At 46.1% G+C, this 27,631-nt stretch overlaps 10 protein-coding genes and 1 non-coding gene across 11 annotated transcripts; 6 read left to right on the top strand and 5 right to left on the bottom strand.

The window, feature by feature from the left end:
- Nucleotides 1-73: 73 nt before the first annotated feature.
- Nucleotides 74-1,798, top strand: C8R40DRAFT_1052478 (uncharacterized protein; the record flags this gene model as incomplete). The annotated part of the gene is made up of 3 exons (XM_046224761.1): nt 74-274; nt 365-808; nt 872-1,798. The coding sequence occupies 3 exons, from the start codon at nt 74-76 to the stop codon at nt 1,796-1,798; spliced, it is 1,572 nt and encodes a 523-aa protein (XP_046083588.1).
- Nucleotides 1,799-2,971: 1,173 nt separating this feature from the next.
- C8R40DRAFT_487935 (uncharacterized protein) lies at nt 2,972-4,592 on the bottom strand. Its single transcript, XM_046235221.1, has 4 exons — nt 4,016-4,592; nt 3,751-3,950; nt 3,439-3,690; nt 2,972-3,345 (listed from the first exon to the last, which is right to left on the bottom strand). The coding sequence occupies exons 1-4, from the start codon at nt 4,482-4,484 to the stop codon at nt 3,139-3,141; spliced, it is 1,128 nt and encodes a 375-aa protein (XP_046083587.1). The 5' UTR covers nt 4,485-4,592; the 3' UTR covers nt 2,972-3,138.
- A 27-nt stretch (nt 4,593-4,619) lies between these two features.
- Nucleotides 4,620-9,187, bottom strand: C8R40DRAFT_1117089 (uncharacterized protein). Its single transcript, XM_046228643.1, has 6 exons — nt 8,849-9,187; nt 8,475-8,792; nt 5,865-8,413; nt 5,685-5,802; nt 5,044-5,630; nt 4,620-4,990 (listed from the first exon to the last, which is right to left on the bottom strand). The coding sequence occupies exons 1-6, from the start codon at nt 9,051-9,053 to the stop codon at nt 4,835-4,837; spliced, it is 3,933 nt and encodes a 1,310-aa protein (XP_046083586.1). The 5' UTR covers nt 9,054-9,187; the 3' UTR covers nt 4,620-4,834.
- Nucleotides 9,188-9,479: 292 nt separating this feature from the next.
- C8R40DRAFT_1071712 (uncharacterized protein) lies at nt 9,480-10,223 on the top strand (the record flags this gene model as incomplete). The annotated part of the gene is made up of 2 exons (XM_046226371.1): nt 9,480-9,666; nt 10,000-10,223. 2 exons carry the CDS (start codon nt 9,480-9,482, stop codon nt 10,221-10,223), a joined length of 411 nt encoding a protein of 136 aa, XP_046083585.1.
- Nucleotides 10,224-11,292: 1,069 nt separating this feature from the next.
- Nucleotides 11,293-11,958, top strand: C8R40DRAFT_1173579 (uncharacterized protein; the record flags this gene model as incomplete). The annotated part of the gene is made up of 5 exons (XM_046232042.1): nt 11,293-11,319; nt 11,370-11,507; nt 11,572-11,629; nt 11,695-11,795; nt 11,857-11,958. The coding sequence occupies 5 exons, from the start codon at nt 11,293-11,295 to the stop codon at nt 11,956-11,958; spliced, it is 426 nt and encodes a 141-aa protein (XP_046083584.1).
- A 465-nt stretch (nt 11,959-12,423) lies between these two features.
- C8R40DRAFT_1011211 (uncharacterized protein) lies at nt 12,424-12,733 on the bottom strand (the record flags this gene model as incomplete). The annotated part of the gene is made up of 2 exons (XM_046222857.1): nt 12,424-12,593; nt 12,658-12,733. Coding segments are annotated over 2 exons (246 nt in total), but the record flags the coding sequence as incomplete, so codon positions are not given.
- A 1,892-nt stretch (nt 12,734-14,625) lies between these two features.
- Nucleotides 14,626-14,704, bottom strand: C8R40DRAFT_t180. Its single transcript has one exon. It is a non-coding gene; the product is annotated as a tRNA-Glu (tRNA).
- C8R40DRAFT_1117080 (ornithine aminotransferase) lies at nt 14,629-17,503 on the top strand. The gene is made up of 12 exons (XM_046228642.1): nt 14,629-15,219; nt 15,315-15,359; nt 15,416-15,466; nt 15,522-15,534; nt 15,778-16,064; nt 16,119-16,307; nt 16,363-16,453; nt 16,514-16,604; nt 16,672-16,753; nt 16,855-17,121; nt 17,175-17,265; nt 17,323-17,503. Exons 1-12 carry the CDS (start codon nt 15,059-15,061, stop codon nt 17,353-17,355), a joined length of 1,401 nt encoding a protein of 466 aa, XP_046083582.1. The 5' UTR covers nt 14,629-15,058; the 3' UTR covers nt 17,356-17,503.
- A 2,667-nt stretch (nt 17,504-20,170) lies between these two features.
- C8R40DRAFT_1117059 (uncharacterized protein) lies at nt 20,171-20,945 on the top strand. The gene is made up of 5 exons (XM_046228641.1): nt 20,171-20,230; nt 20,282-20,357; nt 20,419-20,500; nt 20,551-20,724; nt 20,777-20,945. Exons 1-4 carry the CDS (start codon nt 20,216-20,218, stop codon nt 20,567-20,569), a joined length of 192 nt encoding a protein of 63 aa, XP_046083581.1. The 5' UTR covers nt 20,171-20,215; the 3' UTR covers nt 20,570-20,724; nt 20,777-20,945.
- A 75-nt stretch (nt 20,946-21,020) lies between these two features.
- C8R40DRAFT_1255275 (uncharacterized protein) lies at nt 21,021-22,353 on the top strand (the record flags this gene model as incomplete). Its single annotated transcript, XM_046233756.1, has 9 exons — nt 21,021-21,109; nt 21,170-21,199; nt 21,263-21,309; nt 21,392-21,511; nt 21,564-21,628; nt 21,681-21,700; nt 21,759-21,782; nt 21,847-22,083; nt 22,144-22,353. The coding sequence occupies exons 1-9, from the start codon at nt 21,038-21,040 to the stop codon at nt 22,351-22,353; spliced, it is 825 nt and encodes a 274-aa protein (XP_046083580.1). The 5' UTR covers nt 21,021-21,037.
- Nucleotides 22,354-23,207: 854 nt separating this feature from the next.
- C8R40DRAFT_1052217 (phosphatidylethanolamine N-methyltransferase) lies at nt 23,208-27,304 on the bottom strand (the record flags this gene model as incomplete). The annotated part of the gene is made up of 17 exons (XM_046224749.1): nt 23,208-23,587; nt 23,645-23,708; nt 23,765-23,956; nt 24,028-24,190; nt 24,243-24,318; nt 24,376-24,590; nt 24,649-24,783; nt 24,835-24,901; nt 24,952-25,012; nt 25,064-25,152; nt 25,213-25,523; nt 25,584-26,181; nt 26,245-26,411; nt 26,473-26,553; nt 26,625-26,689; nt 26,760-27,103; nt 27,157-27,304. 17 exons carry the CDS (start codon nt 27,302-27,304, stop codon nt 23,208-23,210), a joined length of 3,156 nt encoding a protein of 1,051 aa, XP_046083579.1.
- Between the last annotated feature and the right edge of the window lie 327 nt (nt 27,305-27,631).

The raw sequence follows: 27,631 nt of genomic DNA, 5'->3' as shown, positions 1-27,631 counted from the left end.
CCAGTTTTACCTCCATCTCAGTGCTTTATAAATCATAGACTTGAGTGTTCACACTCTCCAACTAACATCCTCAATGGACGATAATTCTGCAGATTCTGCCAACTCTACATCAGCGGTTCGGCCTCGAAGCGTTCTAGTTGTAGGAGGTGGTCCAGCTGGACTTGTAACGCTACGAAATCTTGTTGAACGATCCAAAGGACGATTTGAGCGAGTATTATTGGTGGAACGACGAGACGATATTGGTGGTGTTTGGTACGTTTCTGATCTTATCGTGGTTCGACACACTTCGAACTAAAGAATCTAACTAAGGTACCAAGACGAACCAATAATTCCATCAGCAAATCCTACGACCGCAATGAACAAGCCGCAATGGCCCTCTCCTGCTTATCCTGGTCTTGTCGGGAACGTCCTCCCTCGATTTCTTGCATTCTCCGAGGCTCCTTTTCCTGAATCTCCTAACCACCCTCACCAGCCGTTCCCTACACTAGCTGAAACCTATCAATACCTGCGGTCTTTTGCGGAGCCATACATAGAGCAAGGTAATATCCAGCTAAACACCGAAGTCATGAGGATCGAGGAGTTGCCAGATAAGCAAGGATGGAAGGTCCGAGTCAGGGATTGGTCAATGTGCGACGATAATGATGGTATGCCGCTGGAGACGGAGGAGATATGGGATGCTGTAGCTGTTTGTGCGGGGTACTACGATAAGCCGAATTGGCCTGACACGGAAGGGTTGAATCAAGTTAGGAAACGAGGCTTGGCGCTCCACGCAAAATGGTGGAACGGGCCTGATGGATATGAAGGCAAGGTATCTAAATTCCATCTACACCGCCTTGAGAAATCTTTCTTATCGATCTCGTGGGTTATGCAGAAAGCAATCATCATTGGCAATGCTAATTCTTCCAACGATATCGCAAGTCAATTAGCCCCTGTCGCTCAAACGCCTGTGTATCGTTCCATGCGTCGTCCTGCAGCCCCTTGGTTCCCTAGTCTCGCTGACTCCCGTATCAAAAACGTCAGCGCGATCAAGAAATACATCTTGCAGCCAGCAGAAGAGACAGACGACGGTATGATGCTCGAGAAAGTCACAGTCATCCTCCAAGATGGATCGGAAATTAAGGATATTGACGTGGTCATTCTCGGAACGGGATACTGTCCTCATCCAGAATTCGTGCACGTTCTACCCGTTCCCGCCGACAGCACTACTAACGCGTCGGAAATTAATAACAAAACCGTATCATCAACTGTACCAATAATGTCATACACTACTCCTGTCTTGCCCCAATTCCGACGTATACCTTTCCTCCACCGACACATACTCTACGCGTACAACCCTTCCTTAGCCTTCATCGGCGCCATCCTCGCTATGACACCCTTCATCGTAGCCGACGTAGCAAGTACATGGCTAACCCTCGCTTGGCTTGGCGAAGTCTCGTATCCTGATTCTGTCGATGAACGAATGGCGTTTGATCGAGAACGGATAGCGCAAGTCGTGAAGCTGCTCAAAGTGCCCGATACTGTTCCAGAGAATGAGGGGGCTGGTGATAGTAAGGAGTCGAGCCCCGACCCTCCCTCGTCATTCGTCACATATGGGTTCCTCGGGCCAGGCGATACCGAAAACGGTGGTAAAGGAGGAGAAGCAGAGTATGCCAATAATTTGAGGGATGATATCGTTCGTGCGAGGCCAGATTTAGACGCGGTGCTACCTACGTGGGATGAAGAGACTATCAAAGCGAGGACGGAGATGTACCCAACAAAGTACGAGGCGTTGAAGTGGGCGCAAATGCACTGTGTTTGAACTGGGGAAGATATTAGAGTAGATTGAAATCTTGGGAATTGAAGTAAACGGGAAGGGAAGATCACATTTTGTTGTACTGGACTCATATTTTAAGCAGCCTTGTTTGTTAATTTAATGTAATCGAGACGGATTTGTATGTTTATTTTTGGCGCAGTTACTAATACTAAAAGTTGCTTGAACATAGCTTGGTGACCAAGCCCTCTAGGAGGAATGATCTAAGATCAAATTTTGCTCGGCAATATCGAGGTTTTCCCTCATACTAATAGAGGGACGGTCACCGGTCTAGTTTGAACACTACTCAAGTTCATAAGTGCAAATAATTCTTTTCTTTTCAGGACCAAATCTTTTTCCTTCGAGATCCACCTTCAATGACATTCGTAGATCTTACTACTTGATCATACACTTTTGGAGTTCTAGTTCGATCGAGAAATACCTCGTAGTGCCCGCCAAGCTTGTAGTCCATTCAATTTGAGGAATTTGTTTCCACCCTGACAGCCCCAGGGCATTTGATGCTCCAGAAAGGCCTCCTGCTCTATTCAGTGCCGTAGACTAAGTTGTCAAAAATAACTTAAGAACCTGAGACAAGTTCTTATGTGCCCGGACACTCATACCCCCTTCACTTGAACCCTGGGGGCCAGCCAGAGCTCTTGATCGGAAGGTATTTGTGACGCAAGGCGGGTATATGGCACGGACTTGTATACCCCTGCGCATCAGCTCAGAGGGTGTACAAGACATTGGCAATGAGTATAGAACCAAGGACTTTAGTGATGCATCCCGCACGTCTGCGTGGATAAGTACATCTCGTCACTTGGCGGGTAAAGCAGTGTTCTAAGGCCAAGGGGTCCAAGCTGGTCCAAGTTGCTGTATCCAAGGGTCGCAAATCTTCAGTGTCCAGGTCCATCGTCCAATTTTCTAATTCCCGGGTCGCGATTCGTGAAGAACCTGCAAATTCAAAGCAGGTTAGTACGGGGGGCGCCCCGGGACAGTGGGTGGTCGACTCCACCCACTGTCCATGACTGTAATAGGACAAGTAATCTACTGATCGATAGAGTTATAGATACATTTGAGCTACAGACCGACTCACACTGAAAAATGAGACATGGTATCTTGAGCCTTGAGCCTGAGGTTTCAGATCTTCAAGATAACATTTCTAAGACATGGTGTACACACGCGCTCGTCCTTTGGCAAGAACATGGAGCACAATGGCGGGGCTTCGAGGGCTAGATGGTATTTGAATTTTTGTTGCAGCGATTTGTCTTGCTGACCTTCTTCAATTGAGGTTTCGACAAAATTTTCAAGATCCACACAACGCGTGTAATTATATAGCTTTCAACCCTGCACTATGCTCTTGACTTCAATGGTTCTTCCTCCTTCGCAACGACCTGCTGCACCGCACTCAACAACTTTCCATGCGCGTCCTTTACCGTCGCAATGATCCCGTAGTTTTCTCCCAGCGTCCTGCCCAATCCGAAATCCAGCGGAAGGCCGCGCGAGTCGGTGATAATTCCACCAGATTCAGTGACCAGAAGGGAACCAGTTGCATGATCCTACGGAATATAAACGGCGAGGAAAGAAGAGTATGAAGAGAAGTAAGCTTTTCCCCAAACGCGATCGACCCAAAACGCGAATGTTATACTCACCCAGATCTTTTCCTTATACCCGGCCCCAGTAGGCATCCTCACATACGCTCCACCATCTGCTCGCGCGAGGCACCCATATTTTGCTTGACTATCCATTCGAATCGGGGATGCAGTTAATCCCATTATAGCGGAGATACGGGATATGGTAGAGTGAGATGAGTGTGCGGCTTCGACTGATTCGAGGAAGTTAAATGTGGATGGTGTGTATGGAGGCATTGTAAGAGGTGTTGATTCTGCGCCGGAAAGCGTTATCTGGAAGGAATAATGCTTATAGAAATCACCTAAATTCGAAAACGTAAGATAAAAACACACCTGCTGAGCTCCTTGTCCTCTGACCGCAACGAATAAGCACCCCTTCTCGCCGTCCGGTTTCAACCAGTCTATAGGCAAATTCGGGCACCCCAGAACACCAAGTTGAACTTGAGCGTCGACGATTAGAGCTAGGCAAACGGCATATTGTTCCCCTCGTAAAAAACCTTTGGTCCCGTCAATTGGGTCGATTGTCCACATTCCTACAGATTCATTGAGTCCATTACTTAGATTATTTGGAACGTGAAGACAGAAAGATTAGACGTACTCCCAGTTCCACCACCCTCATATCGTCCCCTATCAATCGCATCCAATAACTCGTCAGCATTCTGCTCTGATCCAGGTCCGATTCCCCAATTCGCATCGTCCCCGATGCCAAGCTCGGCTGTCAATGCTTCGTTTGCAAGCTCGACAATACGATTTCTGAGCGAAGCACCACTTTCTGCTCGTATATCCGATGCATCTTCTTCGCCAACGATTGGATCGTTAGGATATGCGTGGTGAAGCATTGAGCTTATCACTGCTTGGGCGGAATAGTCTGCGACTGCAAATGTCATATACATAAATGAAAACGAAGAGAAGAAAGAGCGAATCACTATACCTGTAACAGGAGACTTGTCTCCCTTTACTAACGTCTCATTCTTAACCAGTTTGTTGAATACAGAAGATGTCAATAAGCAGGCTCTTCGCACAGCAGATATCGCTAGCTGTTTTTCGATTGCATATGCGATTGACATTGTCGTTTAAATGGATGTAGGAAGGGAGAAGGAGAGTTGGGAAAAGGAAGGTAGTAGGAATGGAAGACAATAAATCGATAAATCATTCGTCGGACGTGGTGGATCTCAATAAAGAAATCATATTCGTCACGATTGCTCATTTTTATAAGCGGCCCGTTCGGAATGCCGACGACGGGTCTTGACGCGACAATCAAGCTCTACCTTCATGGACTATGCGTTTTACCTCTCCTTCGAGTGAAAAGTAAGAATGCTTGAGTAATGAAGTGAACTCCAATAGATAGATACATGGATGTACAAGTTACAAAACTTATACTGACAGGTGCAAAATTGAATAGCCATAATATCCATCTTTATTTCATTGCTCCGAGACCCAGCTTTGTATTTTTGATGACAGCAGTGAGAGGGTTCTGCAATCCACCACTCCGCCCGATAGAATCACCCTCTGCCCATCCCATTGAAGCCAACATCTTGAATCCGATGTTCGTCTCGTTAATTTTCGGAGCAGCCTATCAACATCCAGAGTTAACGATGAAGACTTCACGTGAAACGATTCTCTTACTTTGCCAACTTCATCACCTTCCCTATGTTTCGGCATCGACTTACCAGCTTTACCTCGCTCCGCATGTTTCTTCGATATGTCTGCCCCTCCCACAAACTCTGCATTATCAGCAAGCCCTCCCCTTCTCCTTACAATCTTCGCAACCACTTTCTGGTTCACCCTGATCCCAGACATTGTCGTCTTGGTGAGCGTCGTATACCTCGCGTCACCATCTCCTTTACTCAAGCTCTTCAAATTGAACGCAGCAGCCAGCTCGTGTATGTCTTTCCTCGTTTGCTTGTTCGCTGGAGGCAACGACATTGAACTCGGTCCTCCAATGTTATCGATGAATCGACGGATTTGTTGTACGAGTGTTGTCATGTCTATGACTCTATTTGGTAAGACGACTATGGTAGGATCGAGTTTAGCGGCCGCGAGCATGGCTTTTCGACCTTTTTTGCCACCTTGCTTTTCGGTGAGGGGATCAGCTGCGGCAGCGAGTCGAGCAAGGTTGCGTTCTTGTTTACGAATATCCTTCTTGGCCCTGTCTTTCTTCCAGAGATCGATGAGGTCGGGGGGAATGTCTTTGTGTTTATCTTTAGCTTTTCCTGATAGTAGAATCAATTTATCTGATCAAATGGGGGTGGTTGGTGGAAACATACGCGCGGGCTTCCACATATCCACATCCTCAAAGTCACCATTATAGACTGCTTGAAAGACTTGTTTCTTGGACTTCTTGTCTCGACCAACGAGATTGTCTTTGTTTCCATCAAGGATGTCCTGAGTTTCGGATAGGTAAGTATCAAGACTGGGGACCCAGTAGGATTGCCCTGAACACATACTTGTATATGAGCACTGAAATCATCATCTTCCTCCGCCCAAGTACGATTACGATCCCAGTCATCTTCGTCATCAGAATCAGAATCATCATACAAGGTAGCCTTGGCCTTGGCCTTCCCCTTGCTTTTCGCACTAGTAGCACCTGTCTGACTCGATGCTTTCTTCCGGAGATGTTCGAGTCTTGCTTGGAAGCTGGACCTGGGACTCTGATCATCGTCGTTGTCTTCATCTTCATCTTCATCTTCCCCATCATCATCATCCTCGACATCCTCATCATCCTCACTGTCAATCTCAATCTCATTGCCCTCTGATTCCGCAATCAACAATCTCTCCTCAAGATCTAATACTTGCTCGACTTCATCGTCATCCTGATCATCTCGATCCTTGTCCTCATCATCACGAATCTGCACTAGTAGCTGATCATCCTTGTGCACATCTACCGGCGACTCCACGTCCGAAATTTGCACTTGCAGCTGCACCTGCCCATCTTCGAGCACTTGCACCTGCGAAGGGACATCCTCGGAAACTTGCGCCTGCTCCAGTGACAACACATCCTCAGGCACTTGTTCATCTCTGAAGATTTGCACCTCTTGCACCTGGGACTCTTGAATCTGCGCTTCCACATTCTGATGCACCTGCGCCTCCACATGAATACGCTCATTCTCGACCTGAACATTACCATGATCAGTAGAAGGATTTCTTTCTTCTTCTTCTTCGTCGTCATCCTCCTCACTCTCTCCATCTCCCTCATTCAGTTTCTCTTCATCCTCCTCCCTCATCCTCTTTTCGTCTTCCAAATCATCCATCGTCACATGTCTACTTCCACTTGGACCCATCCCTTCTACGAACCGCTTCATCGTTTCCATGTCAATATCCAGCTCCGGATCGATTTCCATTCCTTCTGCGGCGCCTAACGAAGCACCTATCGGATGCCAGAGACCTTCGGATTGTTCAGCACCACCACCTTCCTCTTCTTTGGTTCGCCCTGCTCTTTGGGATCCTTCTGCTTCACTTGGTCCTGCACCATTATCCCCTTCATCCTTTCCTTCACCTCCTTCAGGTGATAGCTCGTCACCAGAGCGGGTCTGAACACGAGCTTGAGCGCTAGCTAACACACCCAAGAGTCCAGTCGAATCCACTTTAGGAGACTGTGTATTGTCTTCCTCGTATCCCCAGTAAGTGGACGGGCTCCAGTTCATATACGGATTCGCATTCGCATACGTGTGAGAGGGGCTATATAGATTCGTGTTTGCATACGGGTTTGCGGGGCTATACGGATTCGTGTTCGCATACGGGTTTGCAGGGCTATACAAGTTCGTGTTGGCATAGGGAGTTGTGTTCGCATTCACATACGGGTTCCCATTCGAATACAAGTTCGTGTTCGCGTTGTTCGCATACGGGTTCCAATTCCTCTGCTGTTCCTGACTATTCTGTCTCCAATTAGTCAACTGTGCTTCAGAGACATCCGCCCCTCGAGAAGCGAACGAAGAAGACGAGTGATGCCGAGAGTACGAAAAAGCCCCTCCTCCGCGCTGACCCTGCTTGGCTGCCCATTGACCTCGCTGACGAGATTTAATTTTGGCGGGTGTAGGGCTGTTGGATGTGAACACAGGAGGTCTCGTGTGGTTGGAGTTGTTGGTTTGATCTCTATCTATATGACTAGGATCATTTGCATGAGCGATAGAAAGTCTAGGAAGACCAGAACGATCAGCAGATAGAGATTCAACACCCGAACCAAAAGATGTGAAAGTTATTGAATCAAGTGTAGGCGCTGGTCCGACAGCGGGAGGAGCTGTTCCAATAGGTAACCCTGTCAAGATGGAGGTGGTTCTAATCTCCGGCCGAAATCCTGGAGTAGGCGTCGGAGCTGTAGATCTGCCTTGACGGGGATGAGGAGCAACGTAGACAACGATGTCGCCGTCATCATCAGAGATGGAAGGAGCGCCCAGTCCAAGACCATCTACGCGGTTGGTGATGATTGGAGTCTGGATTGGGTTTGAAGACGACGGACTCACGTCGACGAAGAAGGTAGGATTCTCTTGTTGTGTTGGCTCCTGGGACTGCATATCTTCATCCTTTCTCGGTCGCGGTTCATCTTGGATCGCAATAGATTGGATAGATGAAGAAACTTGAGCGAGCTCTGGGTCCGCATCTCCAGTGGAAATAGAGAGGGAGGTAGATGCTAACATTTCTACATTACGAGGGAATTGATTCGAGCCGTCGGGTTCAGTCGTGACTGTATCCAAGGATTCCTTCACTGAGCTGGCAGTTTCTTCCTGGAGCAGCAACTCTGCTTCCTCAAAAACGTCGGTCGGCCTAGGAGAACCTTCCTCCATTTCGACAATCTCTTCCACATCGCCTTTGCCAACCGCGGCGGCGGCACCAGAAGCAAAACCATCCATCACCTGTTGGAATCTTCCCACGTCGGAGAAATCGATTTCCTCTAAGCCTTCCGTGTCGTTTGAATCGTCAACTTCCTGATGCTGATAGGTACCACTAAACAACCGCGCAACGCGGTCTGCAGTAGGAAGATGGCTTTGTTCTTCATCTCCTAAGAGCGCTTCAGGGTCAATAGCTGCTCATTGGAAAAACGGGGCACAGAAAGAACGTACCGGCATCCTCCACGATTGGCTGAATGAGTTCCTCTTCAGCCTGGAATAGAAATCGGTTCTGGGTAGCGGGAACAAAAACAACTGGCCGTAGCAGCGGTCTTAATGACAATGAAAGCGGTGCATCTGAGTTATTTGATCCTCTATCATTTCTGGGGTTATCATATCCATCACGACCTCGACCTCGACCTCTATTGCGTTTTGCTTGGTAGTTATTAATGCTTTGGGGTGAATTATTGGAGCCTAGCCCTCTTCCCCGACCTCTTCCTCGACTCTGAGGTGTCGAAGGAGCACTGAAGTAACGTCCTGTGTCGTAGTTGTCTGTTAATGTAGGAGAAGCTATAATGAGTTCAACGAGTGGAAAATATAAGCCATACTGTTATATGTCTGCAAGACGAAGTCTGTGTCATCTGAAGGGTTATATCCAATGTAGCCACCTCGGCCTCCACCTCCACCTCGTCCACCCCTGGCTCTGCCTCTGTATCCTCGACCACGAGGACTATTTCCTCCAGTTGACCCACCGCGGGTGGATGCTCCTCCTCTAGAGGAATTGTACTTATTATAGCCCCTTCCTCGAGCCATAAGCCGATGATACGGCAAAAACAGAGTAGATTTTTTGTCCAAAAGAGTGATTGGTATAGATGGACAAGGACTAGATGGACGCTTCAACTTTTGATCACAATTCTCACAGCTGACTCATAAGCGCCGTAGATAAGATTACAACTTGTACTGTATCAAGAGGTGAGGGAGATTCAGATCGGGGGTACTTATGTTGCCACGCGAAAGGCCCTGACCAAGCCCAAGCCGAGCTGCACGGCATCCTATGACGGTTCGAGAGGCCATAAAACTTGTTCGAAATCTTCGAATACCTGTGTTTGTGTCACTTATTGATGATATCCAACTACTTAGGTACAGTCTGGAAGGTATATGTGAGCTTGAAGGGCGTTTGAGACAGTTCTACAAATAGACCCTGCCTGGACTCTCTATTCATTGGGGGGACACAACGACATGCAACAAAAAGAGTTCACCTCCCTTCCCCCACGGCCCAAGCTCAACTCTTCTGCAGAAGAAGCCTATCCTTGGTATTCTGTTGGATCGGGAATCTGGGAGTATCCTCTCAACTTAAGTAATTCTTTGGACTCTCCCACTGGCACTACTTCTATCACTTCAGGCGAAAGATCAGTCATACAGTGGTGTGAGCCCAACGTTCAATGGCCCTTGGATAAGTCAGGCTGAGGTTCAGTTCGAATTAAATGAATAAGTAAAAGTGGTGATAGATAATACTTGCGAGGAGGTTTGGCTGGGCTTTAGCCCCGCGCGGGTGGGCAGAAGATGAATATGTGAGATAAAAGTACACGCGGGGATTAAAGCAGTAGCATACAACTGGGAGAACTAAATCGGTGCGGGTGGGTGGGTAGCGAAAATTATGTGAAAACTCCAATTGGCGGTGGGTGTCGGATGTGAGAAGATAGGCGCCAAACCAGCGCTGACCGACTCACACCACCTGGCTGACTTATCCTCTGATAAGCCTCCTCTAGCGACTTATCTCGGAATAACTCCGTCATCACACACGACTACATCGAGGAAGTAATTTTTCTCGAAGGCGGGTTGAAGGACTTGACTCTTCAGCAGGAGTGGGGTCCAGGAGCGTATGCGTATCGGTTACCGGGTATGAAGCATGGACCGTATCGGGCTGGCGAGAATGGTTGTCTGGAGTTTGTGAGGTGCATCAGTGTGACAAAGGGAAATTGACAGTAATTGATTCAAATGAACCACGAGCTCCGAGTCAAGGTTCAAACCTGAGGTACTCGGAAACGTTAAATCAGACACTCCATATCACTGCTGATCGTTAGCAGGATCCTTTCTATGACTCATGATATCTTCCTGATATACCAAGTAACAGACTCGGAAGATATTGGATTCTCTAGAACACGGCATTATTTGGGTGCCTATCCAACGACTTTTTATACGGCATACAAGGTTCAACGCATTTATTTGTCATTTAACGGGCCTCTATGTATATTATGCAAGCTGTCTGTCACTGAAATATCAGCCAGGTGGTCCAAAATTGTTTGCGAGTCTATAACTGCAGTCCCACTGTCTCAGTGACTCACAATCTGATTCCGATGGTATACTTCTTATGTTTCCACAGGTAAGAACGACAATAGTAGAGAGTCGCGTTCCTCAATATTCATCTTGCATTTGGATAGCAGATATCTTTGTAGCGGTGTATACACCTCCAAAAACCAGTACAATGGGAAGACATCTCGCTGATACAACGAAAGCGCTCTTAAATCTCTGCAGTACGAGGAGCCATTCAAAGCCATTCCGCTAAGGACAGAGATGTAGAGAGATGTGCATTTACTCTTGGCCTCTATATATATGCACATGCCAGCTGCCGTTCACTGAAATCATGCCCAGATTGGTCTAGATATATTCATTGCTGCAGTTCTACTGTCTTAGTGACTCATAAAACGATTCTAATGCTTTGCTTCCTGCGCCTTTGTAGGTGAGAACGACAATGGGAGTTCGTTCGGGAGAATCAAAATCTTCAATATCCATTTTTGCATTCGGATGACAGGTATCTTTGTGGAAGTATATTCATCTTCAAATCCCAGCTCTCATGATTAATACAAGGGGAAGACAACTCGAAGAGATCGCGAGTGTACAATTTCCAAGTTCAGCTACGTCAACAGAATAGAACTTGAACTTGAATTACACAATTAGACGATATCGGATTGTATTTCCAGAACTGGCCGCTGCGTTTTTGTCAGTATATAGAGTCGGAATGGTTCACTCATAGTCTCTCCACTTCACGATTATGCTCCACCAACTCAACTATCGCAAGGTGAATATGTTTTCTCTTGAATTTCCTCCTCTGATTATCCGATCTCGTAGCAAAACATTGTGGCATCGTCTCTCATACTGACCGCCGCTTCTGCTGTTGGACAAAATTTAAGCTTTAGCTGCTTCAGTTCTGGCACGCAAGGTAACTGTGGCAATTTTGTCGACACCTTTTGTCCTTCGGTCAGTACGGTGAGCAAAATCAATATTAGCTGACTGCATTTTATATAGTACTCACTACCTTGTCTCTTCATAGGTCCGACCTCAAGATAGCTCTTCGCACTGTTATAATTCCGATGGGTTTGGTTTCAAGTGTATGCATTGACTGCCGTGACTTTCATCTTGCTCGAAAGCTCACCATCGTACGGTACTACAACAGGTGACTTTACCGCCTTCTACGCCGTTGGCACAGTCGATAGCCCGCCAGACACAACTAACTGTGAATTGGTCCTTGGTTCCATTATCAAGGCCTGCCCTGCGGTTAGTATTGATTCGTCAATACTACGGTCATACTTTCTAACTTGGGTTTATCCTTGTTCAGGGTGGTCAAGGAAGCGTCGAAGGGGGATCCTTTGTCTTCACTGTTGACCCCAACGAAGGAAGCTGTGGCTCTGATTCTTCCTCTTCCTGCAGCGGCGATTGAGTTGATATTGTCATCACGAGTGATGGTGTCCGAAGGCTGAGTAGACTCAAAGTATAAGGCAGCGATGTAAAGTAGTCAGCGTGCTTGATATGGTTTGTACTCAGGATAGCTCCCCCGGGTTTCAGATCGTGACAGGTCTACTTGAAATGTAGTTCACGTTCCCAATCGAATTATGAAGTAACTTCGCATTCTGGAAGAGTAAAGAGGTCGTACAAAAACAAAACATAGAGTAATACGCTAAACGGGTAACAAAGAAGTCCACATAATTGTAACAAGTACTTCCTCAACCCAAAGATCAATACCAAGCTTGACGTACTTAGATGGATTCTAAAAGGGACAAAATAGTAGATGCAAAAGGAACGTCTTCGGAAAGTGATGCTGCGCTGGTACAAGTAACAACGGAAGATGAATCACAATCAGTTGGTAATTCTACGATGACAGATTCAACTCCTCCTGTAGAGGAGCTTTCTCGTCAACGATATAAACAGGAGGGGGGACGAAAACCTCTTCGGGATCGTATCGGTTGGGAAGAGCAATGTATGATGATTCTTGGTTACTGTTACCGCCCCTGACAGTGCGGTAGGCGACGACAGTGAGAACCCAAAACATCCTGAGCAGGACACCGAGGCCACAACCTGTAGTTGTTGAAAAGATTTAGTAAGATTGCGTAATCAGGGTAAGGTTGTCCAACAAACTTACCCAGCACAAAGGCAACAGCACGGCCTTCCCAAGGACCTAGGGTCATGAGAGAGAAATGGAGACGCCTGATGAAGGAACACCTGCTGGGGAAACGGCCAGTCCTTGTTTTGAAGTGGTGGCGGTGGTGTCTATGGCGATAGATAGGACCTTCCTCGCCCTCACGCTCCTCCATCGGGTTAAACTTGTCATGATGATGGTGGTGTTTGTGATGAACGTGACCCTCTTCGCCTTCTTCTTCAGTTTGTATCTCCTGATGATGATGGTGCTTGCGATGAACATGTTCCTTTTCTTCTTCACCCTGCATCTCCTGATGATGATGATGTTTGTGATGAGCGCGGTTTTCGTCGTCGTCCTGGTTGTCGTGCTCCAAAACTGGCCCACCAAACGCAAAAGGCACAAAATGAAGAGCGCCTTTGAGCTTGCCACCTTCATGGTGTGTGTGAACGGACTCGGTCTCGATCAGAGGCAGTCCAAGAGCTTGTCGAAGTGTGTTGGAAATCAACAATGAACGAGAGCCAGCGCAACCACGACGAGCGCCGTTCTCTGCGTTATTCCAAGGCTTTGCGTCATGAACTTTGGTGGGAGAGACGATTTGCGCCACACTCTCGTTGTTGGAATTCGCCTGAGGGATTACAGAAGCCCCATGGCTCACGAATGCAACGCGCAGAGGACTGGCGTTTGCCTGGACTGTTAGATTGGGGAGAAAGTAAGATATAAGGCTTTTATCTCTTCATCACACAATCAGGGAACACGTACGGAGGCCAGCACCAGCGACTAGAAAAGAGACAGCAGAAAGTTTCATGGATATGGATTCTGCTACGATTGTGAATTAGGATCTGAGGAGGACTGGGAAGAGAGGTAAAACGAACTCGCTAAGAGGATTGAGGAATTTGAAAGGTAATAATAAAACTGCTGCGGACACACCGCGAAAAATGGAGTGTTTTTAAACTCCGATTTAGATAGGCGCTAATTTTAGCGCAGTGCGGGCGCCATCGGCTTCTTTAACCATTTTCGATTAGTCCGCAGCTTCAGGCTTCTGCGCTTCAGCAACGGATGAATATTGTCGAAAACTGGTAAGCTCTCTTTCAAAAAATTCCAAGTCTTGGGGCTCAGAATCCACCTTCGAGCAGCACAAAATATTCAGCGAGGGCTCCTAGATTTTGCATTCACTGCAGTGGTTGAGTGGGTTGGGCTTTTTTATCGTTGTTGTTCTCGCGCGACGTATCGCACAACCGCTGCGGGGAATCGGAGCTGCTTGGTCATAAATTTACCGCGCATTGTCTGGACCGATCGCCTTGGTCAGAAAACGTCTTGCGAGATATTGATTCAGCGGAGTGCAACAACGACAGCGCAAACTCCATGGAACTACTTCCCCTCGAGGTCTTGATTGTTCAAAGTCAAGGTTTGGCTGTTAATGTTATGTTCTGCTTTGTGCTGGTGCGTGCTCATCACTTCCTTTCATCCCTTGCGTATATCGTCTTCTAGAATCCGATCTGAGGGTTAAGAGCATGATTTCACAGTAGCTCAACCTTGGACAGCTTACTTCGATACACATGCGGCTTCAAAATTTGATCCTCATTCACAAAGCCGCTCCGCGGTGAACAACGAGTCCCTTCAGTCCATCACTTCATTCGAAACGCATACCCGCTGTATACTGACACGTACATGCATCATACGGGGCCGGGCCTCAGGCTCCAGACATCAATTTTGAGGAAATCTTGTTTCTTGTTTCTAGTAAGTTCGCTATTGATTCTACATGTACGACGATGGTACCACTGTATCTATTTTTGGGTCTGGGCTCTTGAGGAAAATGTATTGAACAAACAAATATGTGAAGACAAAATGTTGGCAACAATCGACATGCTCTGCAGAGCACTGACTGTACTGTATCACACATGTATGTCGTACTTAGAGCACCTCCTCTCTGCTCAGTCTTGATTTCTGAAGGAAGAATAGACAAAAAAATCATTCCGACACGGGGAATCGAACCCCGGGCTATCGCGTTCAAGATGAGAGGCGATAATGTTAGCCACTACACCATATCGGATACCAACTATATTTGGAATCAGCTCCCAATTCCATTTACGTACCTTTTGGCGCTTATGTACACAATTGTTCCCTAAGCCTTTTTTTTCACGAATCACAGCGCTCGTAGAGCAAGCGTCAAGGTATGTATAACTGATTGTACTGCTCTAATCCGTTCGGAACCATCTTCGACCAAGGCCTGCTTTTCCGGGCAACTAATGCGCAAACCAAGGGGTTTACTTACTCGGCTTCGTCATCGGGCGGAGCTTGATCCATAGTAATACGGGCGAAGCGGAAAGGCGTTGTCAGTTCTTACTTCTTTATTCTCCACCATCATCATCAAGTCGAACAACAAATTTCAAACAACGATTCAACCATGGCCCCTTCTGTAACAACTTCTCCATCTAATGGACATGTATCGGTGAATGTTGCAGGCTTGAAGGCCACGAACGGCAAGAATGGCAACACCAAGTCGGGCGCGCGGCATGCGAGTTCTGCCGAAGTCATCCAAATGGAACACCAGTTTGGTGCTCATAAGTAAGTTCTTAGAAGAAGGATGCAGAGGATGCCAATTCGTATTATCACCTTTGCCTTTAAATACATCTGCTGATGCGAGTCATTTTTGCCGTTAGTTACCATCCCCTGCCAGTCGTATTTGAGCGTGCTCAAGGAGCCAAGTGAGTGGTTTTTGCCACTAGACTACTCATGTACTATAGCGGTTTTTCAACTTTAGGGTATGGGACCCGGAAGGCAGAGAATACATTGATATGCTATCTGCGTATTCGTAAGTGTCGTACTATTCATCTATCTAAATTAATTTCATTAACGAAATCATTTAGAGCTGTGAATCAGGTCAGTATCCTCTTTGCTGGTCCGCCGCTACTACCCGACGATGCCATTTGACATGAAACTGTGCCCACTGCAAGTTGAAGAGGTCAATGTCGTCGTCGTCCTTCTGTTCCGATATCACGGGTGAGGCCTCAATAAGGGCCTATCAGGCTTTCAGAAATCGGCTCAGCAAGATCCCCAAAGATTTCGAGTTCATTTTATGCTCTTATCTCGCCTTTCGTACCACAGCTAATACGAGTTTTATAGGGCCATTGTCACCCACGGATCGCAGCGACTCTCATAGAGCAATGCCAGAAGCTCACATTGTCTTCCAGAGCGTTTTATAACAGCGTGTTTGGCCAATTCGCTCAACAGATCACCGAAATGTTTGGGTACGACATGGTTCTGCCTATGAACACGGGTGCAGAAGCCGTTGAAACGTCACTGAAGCTTGCAAGAAAATGGGCGTATGCAAAGAAAGGTGTTCCAGAGGGCAAAGCGATGGTTCTATGCGTAGAGAACAACTTTCATGGACGAACTCTTGGTATCATCAGGTATGTTTATGAAAATTCCGAGTCCGTGGGTCTCACACACCCATCTACATGTAGTATGAGCACGGATCCGGAAAGCCGGACAGGATTTGGGCCTTACCTTGAAGGTGTTGGACCCACCTTTGTTGACGGAAGTCAGGAACGCACTATCCGATATGGCATCGTAGAGGATCTAGAGCGGGCGCTCGAACTTCATGGAAAGTATGTAGCTGCGTTCCTCATCGAACCGATTCAGGGCGAGGCAGGGTGAGACAACCGTTTTTAAGTATCCTCAGTTTACCCAATTTCTGACCTTCAATAGGATCGTCGTACCGGAACTCGGCTATCTTGCTCAAGTACATGCTGTTTGCAAGAAACACAATGTTCTTCTTATATGTGATGAGATTCAAACGGTACGTCTAATGCACTTGGCGGTTGTGTACTACAATTAAACGTCATCTTATCTTCTATAGGGTTTGTGTCGTACCGGAAAAATGCTCGATTGCGAATATGACAACGTTAGACCTGACGTTGTACTTCTTGGAAAGGCTTTGTCAGGTGGAAGTACGTCTCTCCTTTTCGCTTCGGGTACCAATTTTCACCTTTACACCCCGTTTTACTCGCTTGGTAGTGTATCCCGTTTCAGCAGTCCTTGCAGACCGGGACATCATGCTCTGCATTAAGCCTGGCGAGCACGGGAGTACTTATGGGGGGTAAGTAGTATTCATTCTTTCTACGTTACCCGAAATCCCCGTATTCCGTTTTTAGTTTCTGATTTCTTGCTTGTTCTTATTCCTCTGCTCTAATCCGGTAGGAACCCACTTGGATGCGCAGTCGCAATGACCGCACTTCAAGTTCTCCAAGATGAAAAGCTAGCTGAACGAGCAATGGCTTTGGGTAGACTCTTTCGATCTTCAGTCTCTGCCCTAAATTCTCCTCTAGTACAAATTGTTCGAGGGAGAGGTTTACTTAACGCTGTAGTCATTGATGAAAGCAAGAGTACGAAAGGAAGGACGGCATGGCAGCTCTGTTTATTGCTGAAGAGTCGCGGGGTGTTGGCCAAGCCTACGCATGTTAATATGTAAGTCCCGAAAATCTTGGGTTCTTGGCAACGTTACCATTGTGCCACAACAGAATTCGGTTTGCTCCACCGCTGGTAATCTCGGAAGAGGATTTATTGAAAAGTGTCAAAGTCCTTGGAGAATGTTTGAACGACCTTGATAAAGTGATTGTCCCTGTTGTAGTTCCTCTTTTCTTGCCATTACTGACATCTCCCACCTAGTTGGATGTCATTCCAGGTGAAGATGATCTTTAAGCACAAGCAATCGAACTTTCGTTTCGTAGTCATTTGTGCCCATGACAGGATAGAGTGTTACATACCTGTACTCAATGTAAACCATTCACGTACAATTTCTGATTTAGCTGTTCAATGCAATACGATCGTCCTTTATGATTGTAGATTAGATCTTGCTTGCCACGCGTCTTGAAATTTTGAAGAAATCATGGCGGATAATGGCCTATAATGGCGCTGACCTTCCTTCCCGCGAAGCTAACGTATTCGACCCTTCGTACTTAGTCTCCAAAGTTAAGTCCTCACCTATCTTGTTTGTGTGTTCCTTCCAAAGGTTGCTACCAAGGCTGCTACCTGGTGGCTACTACCTGGTGGCTATCTGTGGCTACTTACTAGTACTTACTGATGACCTCTGATGAGAATCACTGGGTCTACTTCAAGTTATTTTATGCACAATTTATGCAAGGCCAGTTCATTCATCTCCTTGGTTACAAAAGAGTCCTAACAAACTTGGCCAGAGGAACTCCGCGTGTGGAAAGGTGTGGAATGTGAACCGTAGCATTAACTTGGCCTTCCTGCGCGCTGGTCGGGCGTCGGTTGTACTCCGATTTTTATGTGAAGGATTCTAATGCTAAGTATCGGATTAACATTGAGTGTTGAAACTGCGTCGTCTAGTACTAATCTGGAACCGATAAATAGATTGTACAGAATACATGGCGCTAAGTACCAGCGAGCTGACAGTGGTCCCAAATGGAAACTGCCGGTCTCGGACGTCGATCCAAGGACGATGTGGTCATATCTCACTACGCTTGGATTATTGCTTGTGTCAAAGTGTCAGTTTCTTTCTTAGATCCTTAGTACACTTATCGGCTTTGTCAGTAATAGTATCCACCTGTCTCCACGCTGGAATGCTGGTCGGATGCACCACATCTTATCAAGTGTCCACAAAGACGAAAAAAATAGTCTGGACGAGACAGCTCTTGAATATTGTGCGCCAACTCTAGACCTCGGATTCTAATTTCTATCTTTTACATCGACCCTTTCCTGACTATCAACATATTCTTGACCGATTAATTACTACAAGCTAAAGTACATCGGTAACGATAATCGTCGCTGATAGCAATGAATTACTCACGTCTCCAAGAATTAGCAGGCTAGCCCGGTCTTTGAGATGATTCGCCCGTGATTCCGAGCCCTCGACCGCCTCGTAACAGCCTGTGCCTATATGCATCACAATATGTATAGAAGATATTTTGGCCAAGTTAGGGTTGACTAGAGCGTGGCTACGCCGCCATTCATGTACCTGCCGTCTATCAAAGACTTCAGTCTCTTCTGTGAAAAGTAGGAGTTGTAGTCACTCCTCTCAGGTTTGCGTTGGCCAACAATCGCGGTTCGGAATTGTGGCGACCGAGACTAGTCTGCTCAAGGACCTCAAAGTATGCCCGCTACTCGTTCTGATTCACTAGATTGATAAAGAAGACAGACATACTTATCCGGATCCGGGGTGTATCCACGGAATATTGCCTCATATTGCTGCCCTTCAAGTGAGACCCTACAGGGACGTCGCCGGCTCCTTTAGTGACTAGGATTCCCTAGGGCTACTTCAGGATACCAACAATGAGCATGCGCTACATTAGTGACCATCGCAGTCATCGTAGTTCATCATTCAGAGAATCTGGTCTTTGGTTTCCCGAGGGCAAATTATTTTAGAATCTGACTTCAAACTTCAGGCCTCAAGGACCTCTAGCCGTAATCTGTTGTCTGTCCCTCGATTTTCATCCCTCTCGACGGTGGATCATGGAGGGCCCGAGTTTCCAATGAGCGGGAAGTCCGAGGTATGTATAATACTTTAGCTCATCTGTAAAACCGATCCGATAGTAGCATGTTTCACTTGAGTAGTCTCAGAGTAGACCTTTATAAGTGCAGTTGGCACCATCCAATTAAGATATGTATGTATCTCATCATTCACAGTCGACATAACTGTGGTTTCTTGTGCACAAGTCGATTATTCGTCAAAATAAATGAGCGAAAAATAGCCGAAAGCAGCAAAGAAATGATTAGAACTTCACTAACATATCTTTGTCCATCAAAGAAAAAGAGAATACCAACGCACTGCGGTTGGAACCAGGCAGGGCCAGTTTGGAATACATGTATATTGGGAAAGGAAATTACACGGCATGGTCCAAGAACTGAAGTACTGAACACCGGTCTCTTGAGGAAGTTTATTGCGCGGCCAGTCCCCAAAGCTCGGTAGAACTTACAACAGGAATCCAGGCAGCTCTTGTACTTCTACTGTCCCTAGATTATCATATATATATACATACACATAACTATAATATTGTCTCTTTTAGACAACCCTCTGGCCATGCACAGGCCGAAAAACAAAATACTATATCATTATCTTAGACACGATCCATCTTTATCGGATGAACGCAAACGCACTACACGCGAAATTAAATAAGTAGACAGTATGCAGCGTGCGTATAAGCTCAAAGAGAATGAAAAAATACAAAACTTTCAATGTTTACTTTGGTCAGATAATCTCGAAGCATTCAATCAAGCCTTACAGGCGAGGTTCGGCATTTTGTCAAAACCACTCAGGGTTTATCTTCGAGGGCGCATTCTCGAATCTCGGGACAATTTTCGCGTTCGATATGAGAGGCAACCGGCTTTCCTACTTCGATTGAGTGTATGAAATAATGTTTCATCCTTTTTGTCAATGTCATTCTTCCCCGTTGCTAGATTGAGGGTCATTGAGTCTAAGGCTTATGGACTTGAGAGTATGCAGTGGATGGGTATAAAAGACCAGTTGAACCCGGAACAAAGCAGTAACCCGATAACCCCCACCAAACAGTATTCCCCTTCTCGATTTCGAATCACTTTCATGTCGTCGCAACAGGTTTGTCTGTTTCTGTATAACTTAGATTCCAGTTAGACGAGGTTGAGATAGGACAACAACACTCAGCAGCAAATGGAATCCCCTAGAGTTCCTCGACGAACACCAATGGCTTGTCAATTTTGTCGAGGTACTGCGGTTGTCATTATATCGGGCGCAGAAATTTGCTTGTCAATGCTCCTTACTACTAGGTCGTAAGTTGAAATGCGATGGAAATCGTCCATCTTGCGCAAACTGCAATCGTCGGGGCTATCCTTGCGTATATACACCTGTGTAAGTAAGTTCCCTTATGAACGGTTAAGATACTTACTTTTGAATTTTAGTTCCGCTGAGCAGAAATGAAACAATACAAGCCTCACTGGCCACATAGAACTCATATCAGTATAAGATTGTACCTTCTCTTGGCCCCCGTACAGCGTACAATCCGAATTTTGAACTGTAGTCATCTTGTACTTGTTAAATTATCCTTGTTGCCTTGCATCCGAAGTTGAATCAGTCTAAACCGATTACAATCAACTCCGTGTTAGCCTAGCATGCTGGACGCTGTACTTTTGACTTCTTGATTGATATAATCGGAAAGGAATTGTCATAACTGGCGACTCCAAAACTTGAGATATTGGAGTCATTGGTATGAACGATGCTCGAATAATCGTCCATCCTTTGAACTCTTTTCGAGGAATTAGAGTGTTTCTGAATGCTGGTTTCTGAATGCTGGTCACTGTCAAATGATGGAGGCGTGAGAAATAGTTCACCAGAACGTGATTTACTAAAAGCTTACAATTCGGACATTTTCGAGTGTTCGAGTGTTCGATGCCGATCAACCTTCAAGCGCAAGCTGTGGATGAAAATCGCGAGGTTTTCTACATCCCAAATTTTGTGACGGTTAGCGGCATTGATGGCAATAGGTTTCTGCGGTATTACTCACGGCATCAACAAAAATAGGAAGAAGAAGAGGGTTATCTCATTCGTAAAGTATGTTCGTTTTTCAAGGGAGCTGCAAGCTTTATGTTATCACTTTCCTCAATGCGGATTTAGATCAAGGACACTCCTCAACAAAGCTGGAAAGGGCTTGCAAATCGAAGGTGATATTCTACAAAAAAAAACATCAACAAGATACAGGGGAATGACGGTCAAGAGTCCCTTAGGCTGCAGATATGGGGCAAGTTCTACTGCTCAAGCTCATAATCTTCTATTGCATCCCTCAAACCACGTTGCGACAGGAGGACAATTGACAGGCAAAAATGTTTTGTTGTCGCAGCCCCTTCCCCCATTTGTTGAAGTATAGTGCGTGAGGGCCTTTTCTTGTTCTTCCATGTTAAAGGATTCAACATTACAGCCCTAACATTGTAAATCGCTTACAATCTACTGGTGTATTCCGTGCTTCCACTCATGGAGCGCCCAGTAAGATAACACAGCTCCCTCAATAGACTTCCACTTAACACGGTCTCTGTAGATCATATCATCGTCAACGAAGTGGATTTCTCTTCTGTCGTTAAATATAGGCTTTGTTGCGAAATTAATATTCCCTTAGTATCTACCAGGGCAAGGAATTATGGTATAACACCCTCAGGCTATTCTATTCTCTGCAAGTTTCATTATTGATCATTGTCTTCATACAGCCTCACCAGGATGGTCCGGCATACCACCCAGTTGTCGCTACTATATCTCTAGGAACCCACACGGCATTTCATTACTACAAGTATATGACGGGAAGTCAAGGTCAAAACGCTACCGAACCTAGGTCTGAGGACGTGGCACGAATTATAGATCCCACTCCGGTTATGTCCGTTCTTTTAGAACCCCGCAGTGTCGTTATAACTTCTGGATCACTGTATACATCACATCTTCATGGGCAAGTTTATTTGACTGTATTTTATTGTTGTGCTGAATCATGTGTGTATAGTATCGGAAATCAGATTGTTGATCATTTTACTGCTGGGTTTGACGATTTACATCCCCCGAAATTCGCTGACTTTGATGTTACTGTTGCAAATTGGAGGCTTCTGGGTGGAAGGGATGCGAAAGATGCTGTAATCAATGGTGGTCATCTTGAGCGGGGTATAAGATATAGCCTGACCTGCCGTGATGTCGAAAAGGTGGCGAACAGTGCGTTACTGGGACGGTGATATGGGTGCTCAGGAAGCTTTCGGTGGGATCCGGAATGGGTGCAGTGCCATCAATTTCCCTCACGAATAATAGGGAATTCTCCAACTTGCATGGGTGAATTTTGCTCAATGAACACTTGTACCTCACTATTGCAGCGCCGTCGAAAGATATACAATTTCATCATTCCGAATTTGCCACAATATGTCGCCATTGTGTATGAGTCAAATGTAAAGCGTGCCAACGTTTACAATTTGATTCTCAGAAAACCAAAGGGCACATTCCATGAACCCGCTGCCTGGAGGGAGGAGTCCTGCCAACGGTAAGATTGTAGATAGCGTTCATTTCGGCATGCATCGATAGTGGCGCTCCATGGGAATTGATTGGGGAGTAGGCTTCATCAGGCTTCATCATACCGAGGTCGCTGGTGGTTATATTCAGAATATAGGTCCTTGCCCCCTTTGACAATGATAGAACCCAAGGTGAAGAGCATTGGAGACCATTCAACAAAACAAGCATTCCATAAAAGAGGCTTACGACTTATCTTCGATGCAGACTAGGCACCGAGTTAGATAGAACTCAGAACTGCGAATTGCTCATTTTTGCGAGGTTGAGAATAATACATAGGCAAAGCTTGAATCAACTTGTGGTTATGTGTTAATGGTTGAATTTTAAGGAGATGTCGGGCCGGCAACAATGTTTACTGGCTACATAGATATGCCTTAAGAGCCGGTAAGGTATGTTCCATTCAACCCAAGTGATTGTAATAGTAAGGTCGTGTTCATCCAGTCATTACCAAGGTCTTTATATATAGTCATGAGTATAGATCCCTGGATGGATCGATGTTCTATGTCGGATGTCCACATCCTCGAGAATACTACATCTGCTTGGACAGTAGTATACGATTAGCCAGTGCGGACAAGTTGGCGTCACCTAGCACCACTTCTGGCGCATATTCCACACCAAATGCCTCCTTGATAGCGGAACATATTCGTTTCGCTTGAAGCTCTGACCAGAAACTGAAATCGTCTGGGTCTGGTCCTCGTTCTTCCACGTCCGATTGGGAATAAGAATCAGCGGCGCGCTCAGGAGGATCCAGTTCTACTCGTGAGATTGAAGGGCCTTGTTCGAGAGTGGGGGTCTTGTCATCTTTGCAAGAGAGCGGGATTAACGACGGGTCCGAGTCAAGACATAGAGGAACTATCCGCATAAGAGTCTGGCGGACTGCGCTGAAATTGAGCTCTGCTGGTGTTTCAACTGGGCACAGTTTATCAGTCCATAGATATATTACCAGACAGAGAAAAAAGAGCCCACCATAGATTTCGATAGGACCATCCATACACATAACGTTATATTTTCCATCATGATGGTATCGAATCTGAAGACGGTCCCGTCAAGATTGTTTTCTGAATTTCTTGAAAAGCATATGCTCACCTCGTAGCGCCCAGTGATCCAAGGCAAATTGTTGTCTTTGAAAGTCACAACACCGCTCTCAGAATCTTTCACCGGAACATCCGGACGATCACGTCCCAAGGGTATATCACCATCCCATTCCTCGTCGTGCACTGGTACCCACATACCCATGGAGGAAGTTTTCGTTATAAGACTAGATTTATTAGCTCCAACCTACAACAGGTGCACCACAGATATCAGTACGCCGAGGGATATTTATTTGTCCGATAAAGAACAATACTTACTCTGTAAAGACCGATCCAATCCTTCCGAGAATGCATATGAGGCGCCTGCCATCTGATCTTGATAGGTTCGCCGAGATGGAAGCGAAGTGTCCCATCAGAACTAGGCAAAATGGTGGCTCTGTACTTGGAGGTATCATAGGATGACATGTCACTGACAACTCGACTAGAAAAAAAGGTTGTCAAGATGAAAAGGTAGAACGAAAGGGTCCACATACGTGATGACTAATTTTTCTCGGGACTGTTGCAAAAGGACCTTTGTGTCGAAGACGACTCCTGAAATTTTAGGGCGAGCTGAAGGAACAGCATGAATTCATCAAATCTGTTCGAGCAAAATCGACCATAACTTACATTTCGCCAAGAACTCTTCGACAGCGTCCGCAGTCTCTTCAAATACCTTGTCAAATGTACCCTTTACTTCTTTAGCGACACGCTTCAACTCGGGCGCATGTTTTCCAGCACGAGACTCCAAAAGTCTAGCATTCTTGCTTGCAACATTCTTTATGACCTTGATGAAGCCAGCCTCCTTGCGCAAAGAATCACCATAGAACTTCGTCATGTGCGGGCTGTGTGAAGACGAGTTGGTGAGTTATACATTCCTACCTAGCCAAACAAGCGACGTACTTTTCGACACTGCTAACGAACCACCAATGTCCCAAATGCTTGATCACAGCAAGTGAGAAGACAAGTTTACTACCGCTGATCAGTCCAAGCCCAAACCAAGCCGCACCACCCATCATTTCTGGATTGTTGAGGTACCTACATATACCATATTAGGGCACAGACAAGGAAAAAAGAAAATTATTGCACCGATAAATCCCAGAATACTCTAAATGAGAGGGGAACTCTTCCATGAAGAAATCACCGAAGAACCACCCTGTGTTCTGGTCAGTCATTTTCCCGTTCCAGGACAAAGACTAAATTTACCAAAGACGCCCAGAACTTCGTATGATTCAATGGTCGCCCATACATGCAAACCGACTAATAACTGAGCGTAATTTCAGTATTCATGGGCAAGAAATGGAGGAAAAGGGCTAACTGCTCCCAATGTGTGGCGCAACAATTCAACTCCGACTGTCCAGTTAGAGGGAATTGAGTAGGTACGCCATACAAGTCCAATGAAAGACACTGCAAAGTCAAAAATGAGCGAACAAGTGCTCAAAGCAGAGTCACCGAAATCGCACATACCATATGTCATACAAAGAGAAGCATTATAGATCGCCTTAAAATTGGCGAACGCTTCAACAATCGCACCCTTGGCACCTTCTTCATTTCCAAAAGTATAGTGATAGTTCTTCATGTAATGCTTGACCAAGAACTTGCTCTCGCTTTGGGCTCGCAAAAGGAATCCGAGTCCAAAGACGTGGAATAAACACCAACTAAGTGCGTGTATGAAGTGCACCGCAACGAGGGATGAATGAGATGCAAAGACAGATGAAGGTAAAAGGGTGAAAAGGGCGACGTAGGCAACTAAGATAATAAGTAGAGCGTCTGGGGCACTGTATGATGGAAAATACGCATGAGGCACAAATACCACAAATTTAAATGTGGATACGAACCGTAAAACATCTACGTTTCGGAAAATCACCATATCACGTCTGAAGTACTTGTTCAACAGATCATGTTGGGAAACTGATTTCCGGGTCTTGGATGTTAAGTCCCCGGTGCAGGAAGTAGACAAAGAGCTAGCGGCAGACCCCTGTTGCCGGTGGTTGGAAGACTTCCTGGCTCGCGGACTCTTCGGGCTTATACGTCCACTGCCATTTCTCACTGGGGACCTTAATTTTGAATTGGTCTTGAGTAAAATGCCGACGTGGTTCTCCTTTTCCTCGATTTCAGTTTCCGTCTCGGTTTCTAAGTCGGTGTCGGTAGCAGTCTCTCCTTCGGTAGCGGACGGGGTAGTCAACTCAGTATCACTTTCCTCGACTTCCGAAATTTCAGCCCCACTGGTACTAGGAATTGACTTATTGGTAGACTTCAGTGACGACACCAAGGGAGTGCGTTTTGCAATCGCTTTACGCTGTCCGTATAGGCGTTCGATATGAGGATTCTCAAAGAACACCAAGAACGCGAATTGCGCGGCATGAGCCGCAAGACTAACAAAAAGGACCCCGTAGCTGCCGGAGATGAGCGAGAGGCCGTAATAACCCGCGTAACCTTTCAAACAGAAGAATTTTGGGATTAAAGAGAACGCAACGGGAATGTGACATTCTTGCTTACCAACAGAGTACATAGGATGAGGAGCCAATTCGAAAACGCCATCGAAGACCAATGCGCCACGTTGAAAGAAACAATCACCCCAGTACCAACCATAATCTTTGACGACAGCATGAGCTTCTGTCTTGACCCAAAGATTGAACCCAATGAGTGCTAAGCCTCCGATCCATCTGGAGGAAATGAACACTCGTATGTCAACATGAGTGTGGAAGAAAGAAAAGCGATATGTACCTCATTACGTGGACAAAATTGGAGAGGCCCTCAGGGACGCGGAAACTCGCGAATGCAAACATACAATAGGCTACGAAGTCACTAGTAGGACGAAGAAGAATAGAAAAGGCTTTAGCGGAAACCTTCGGCGACATGAAGGGATGAAGCCATACTTCAACAAAATGATGTCTACAGCTTGGCGGAAAAGCAGCCAGGTGTTATACTCCATGGGAAGTTCCTAAGTGAAAAGTTACGAGCAACAGAGTAAGGGGAATGTGTAACCATGAGCGAAGCGCATAAGGACATACATCAAAGGAATAATCCTTCCCCATCTTGCCTGCTAACTGAGCACGTACCCAGTTCCTCACCTCCGGACGCCGTTTTTCATCCATCCAACCAAACTTTTGGACTTGTTTTTCGATCCATTTTCGTTTGCTTTGTTTGGTGAGGACCCAGCCAAGTCCAGCATCATACGCAGCTCGCCAGAATGCAAAGTAGAGGAAGAAAAAGATCTGGGAGACGTGTCGGGGGAAAATGAAGTACAACACAATTTGAGAACCAAGAAGAGTCAAGCTGAGGATGTCGAAATGACTCTTTGGGTAAGCCGGATTAAACAGCGTCAGGACATCGTGTGTAGTCGGAACGCGAAAAACTATGCTGTGAATTAATGATTGTTACCGAGAGCTGCTGGCAGTATGAATGCACCTTCGCCACTGGGCGTTTTCCCCCAAACAACTTCGCGTTTGGTTCTGTTGTCAGCTGAGGGCTCCTCAATTTCATTGCGGACATGGACGTCGTTAGTAGCAGGAGGAGCGCGCTGTCTCAAGAGACTCTGAGAGTTGGACGTCGCCATTGGGGACGGAGGAGGTATTTTAGCCCAGGCGTGCTTTTGTTCGGAATTGACATATCGGACCGGATGTCCGAAGGAGCTGAGAAATTATTGCCAAAAGAGGATCAATCTGCACACGACCACACACTGTGTCTCGAGTTGGCAACTCGAGACTAGTAGACACCCAGCGATACCTTTAATTGTGGTAAGGACATTGTATACACGGTACTTCGGTAGATCGTAATAAATGCATGTAAGACCATCCTCGTAAGGGGAACTTTCGTCCAACAAATCCACCATGATAATTGCCTATGTATAATCGTCCCCTCCATTGAGTAGCAACTTGGAATA

Source organism: Lentinula edodes, assembly GCF_021015755.1.
Source record: "Lentinula edodes strain Le(Bin) 0899 ss11 chromosome Unknown C8R40scaffold_31, whole genome shotgun sequence".
NCBI lineage: Eukaryota > Fungi > Basidiomycota > Agaricomycetes > Agaricales > Omphalotaceae > Lentinula > Lentinula edodes.
Note: the sequence above shows the minus strand (reverse complement) of the source record. Positions and strands in the feature narration are given on the sequence as shown.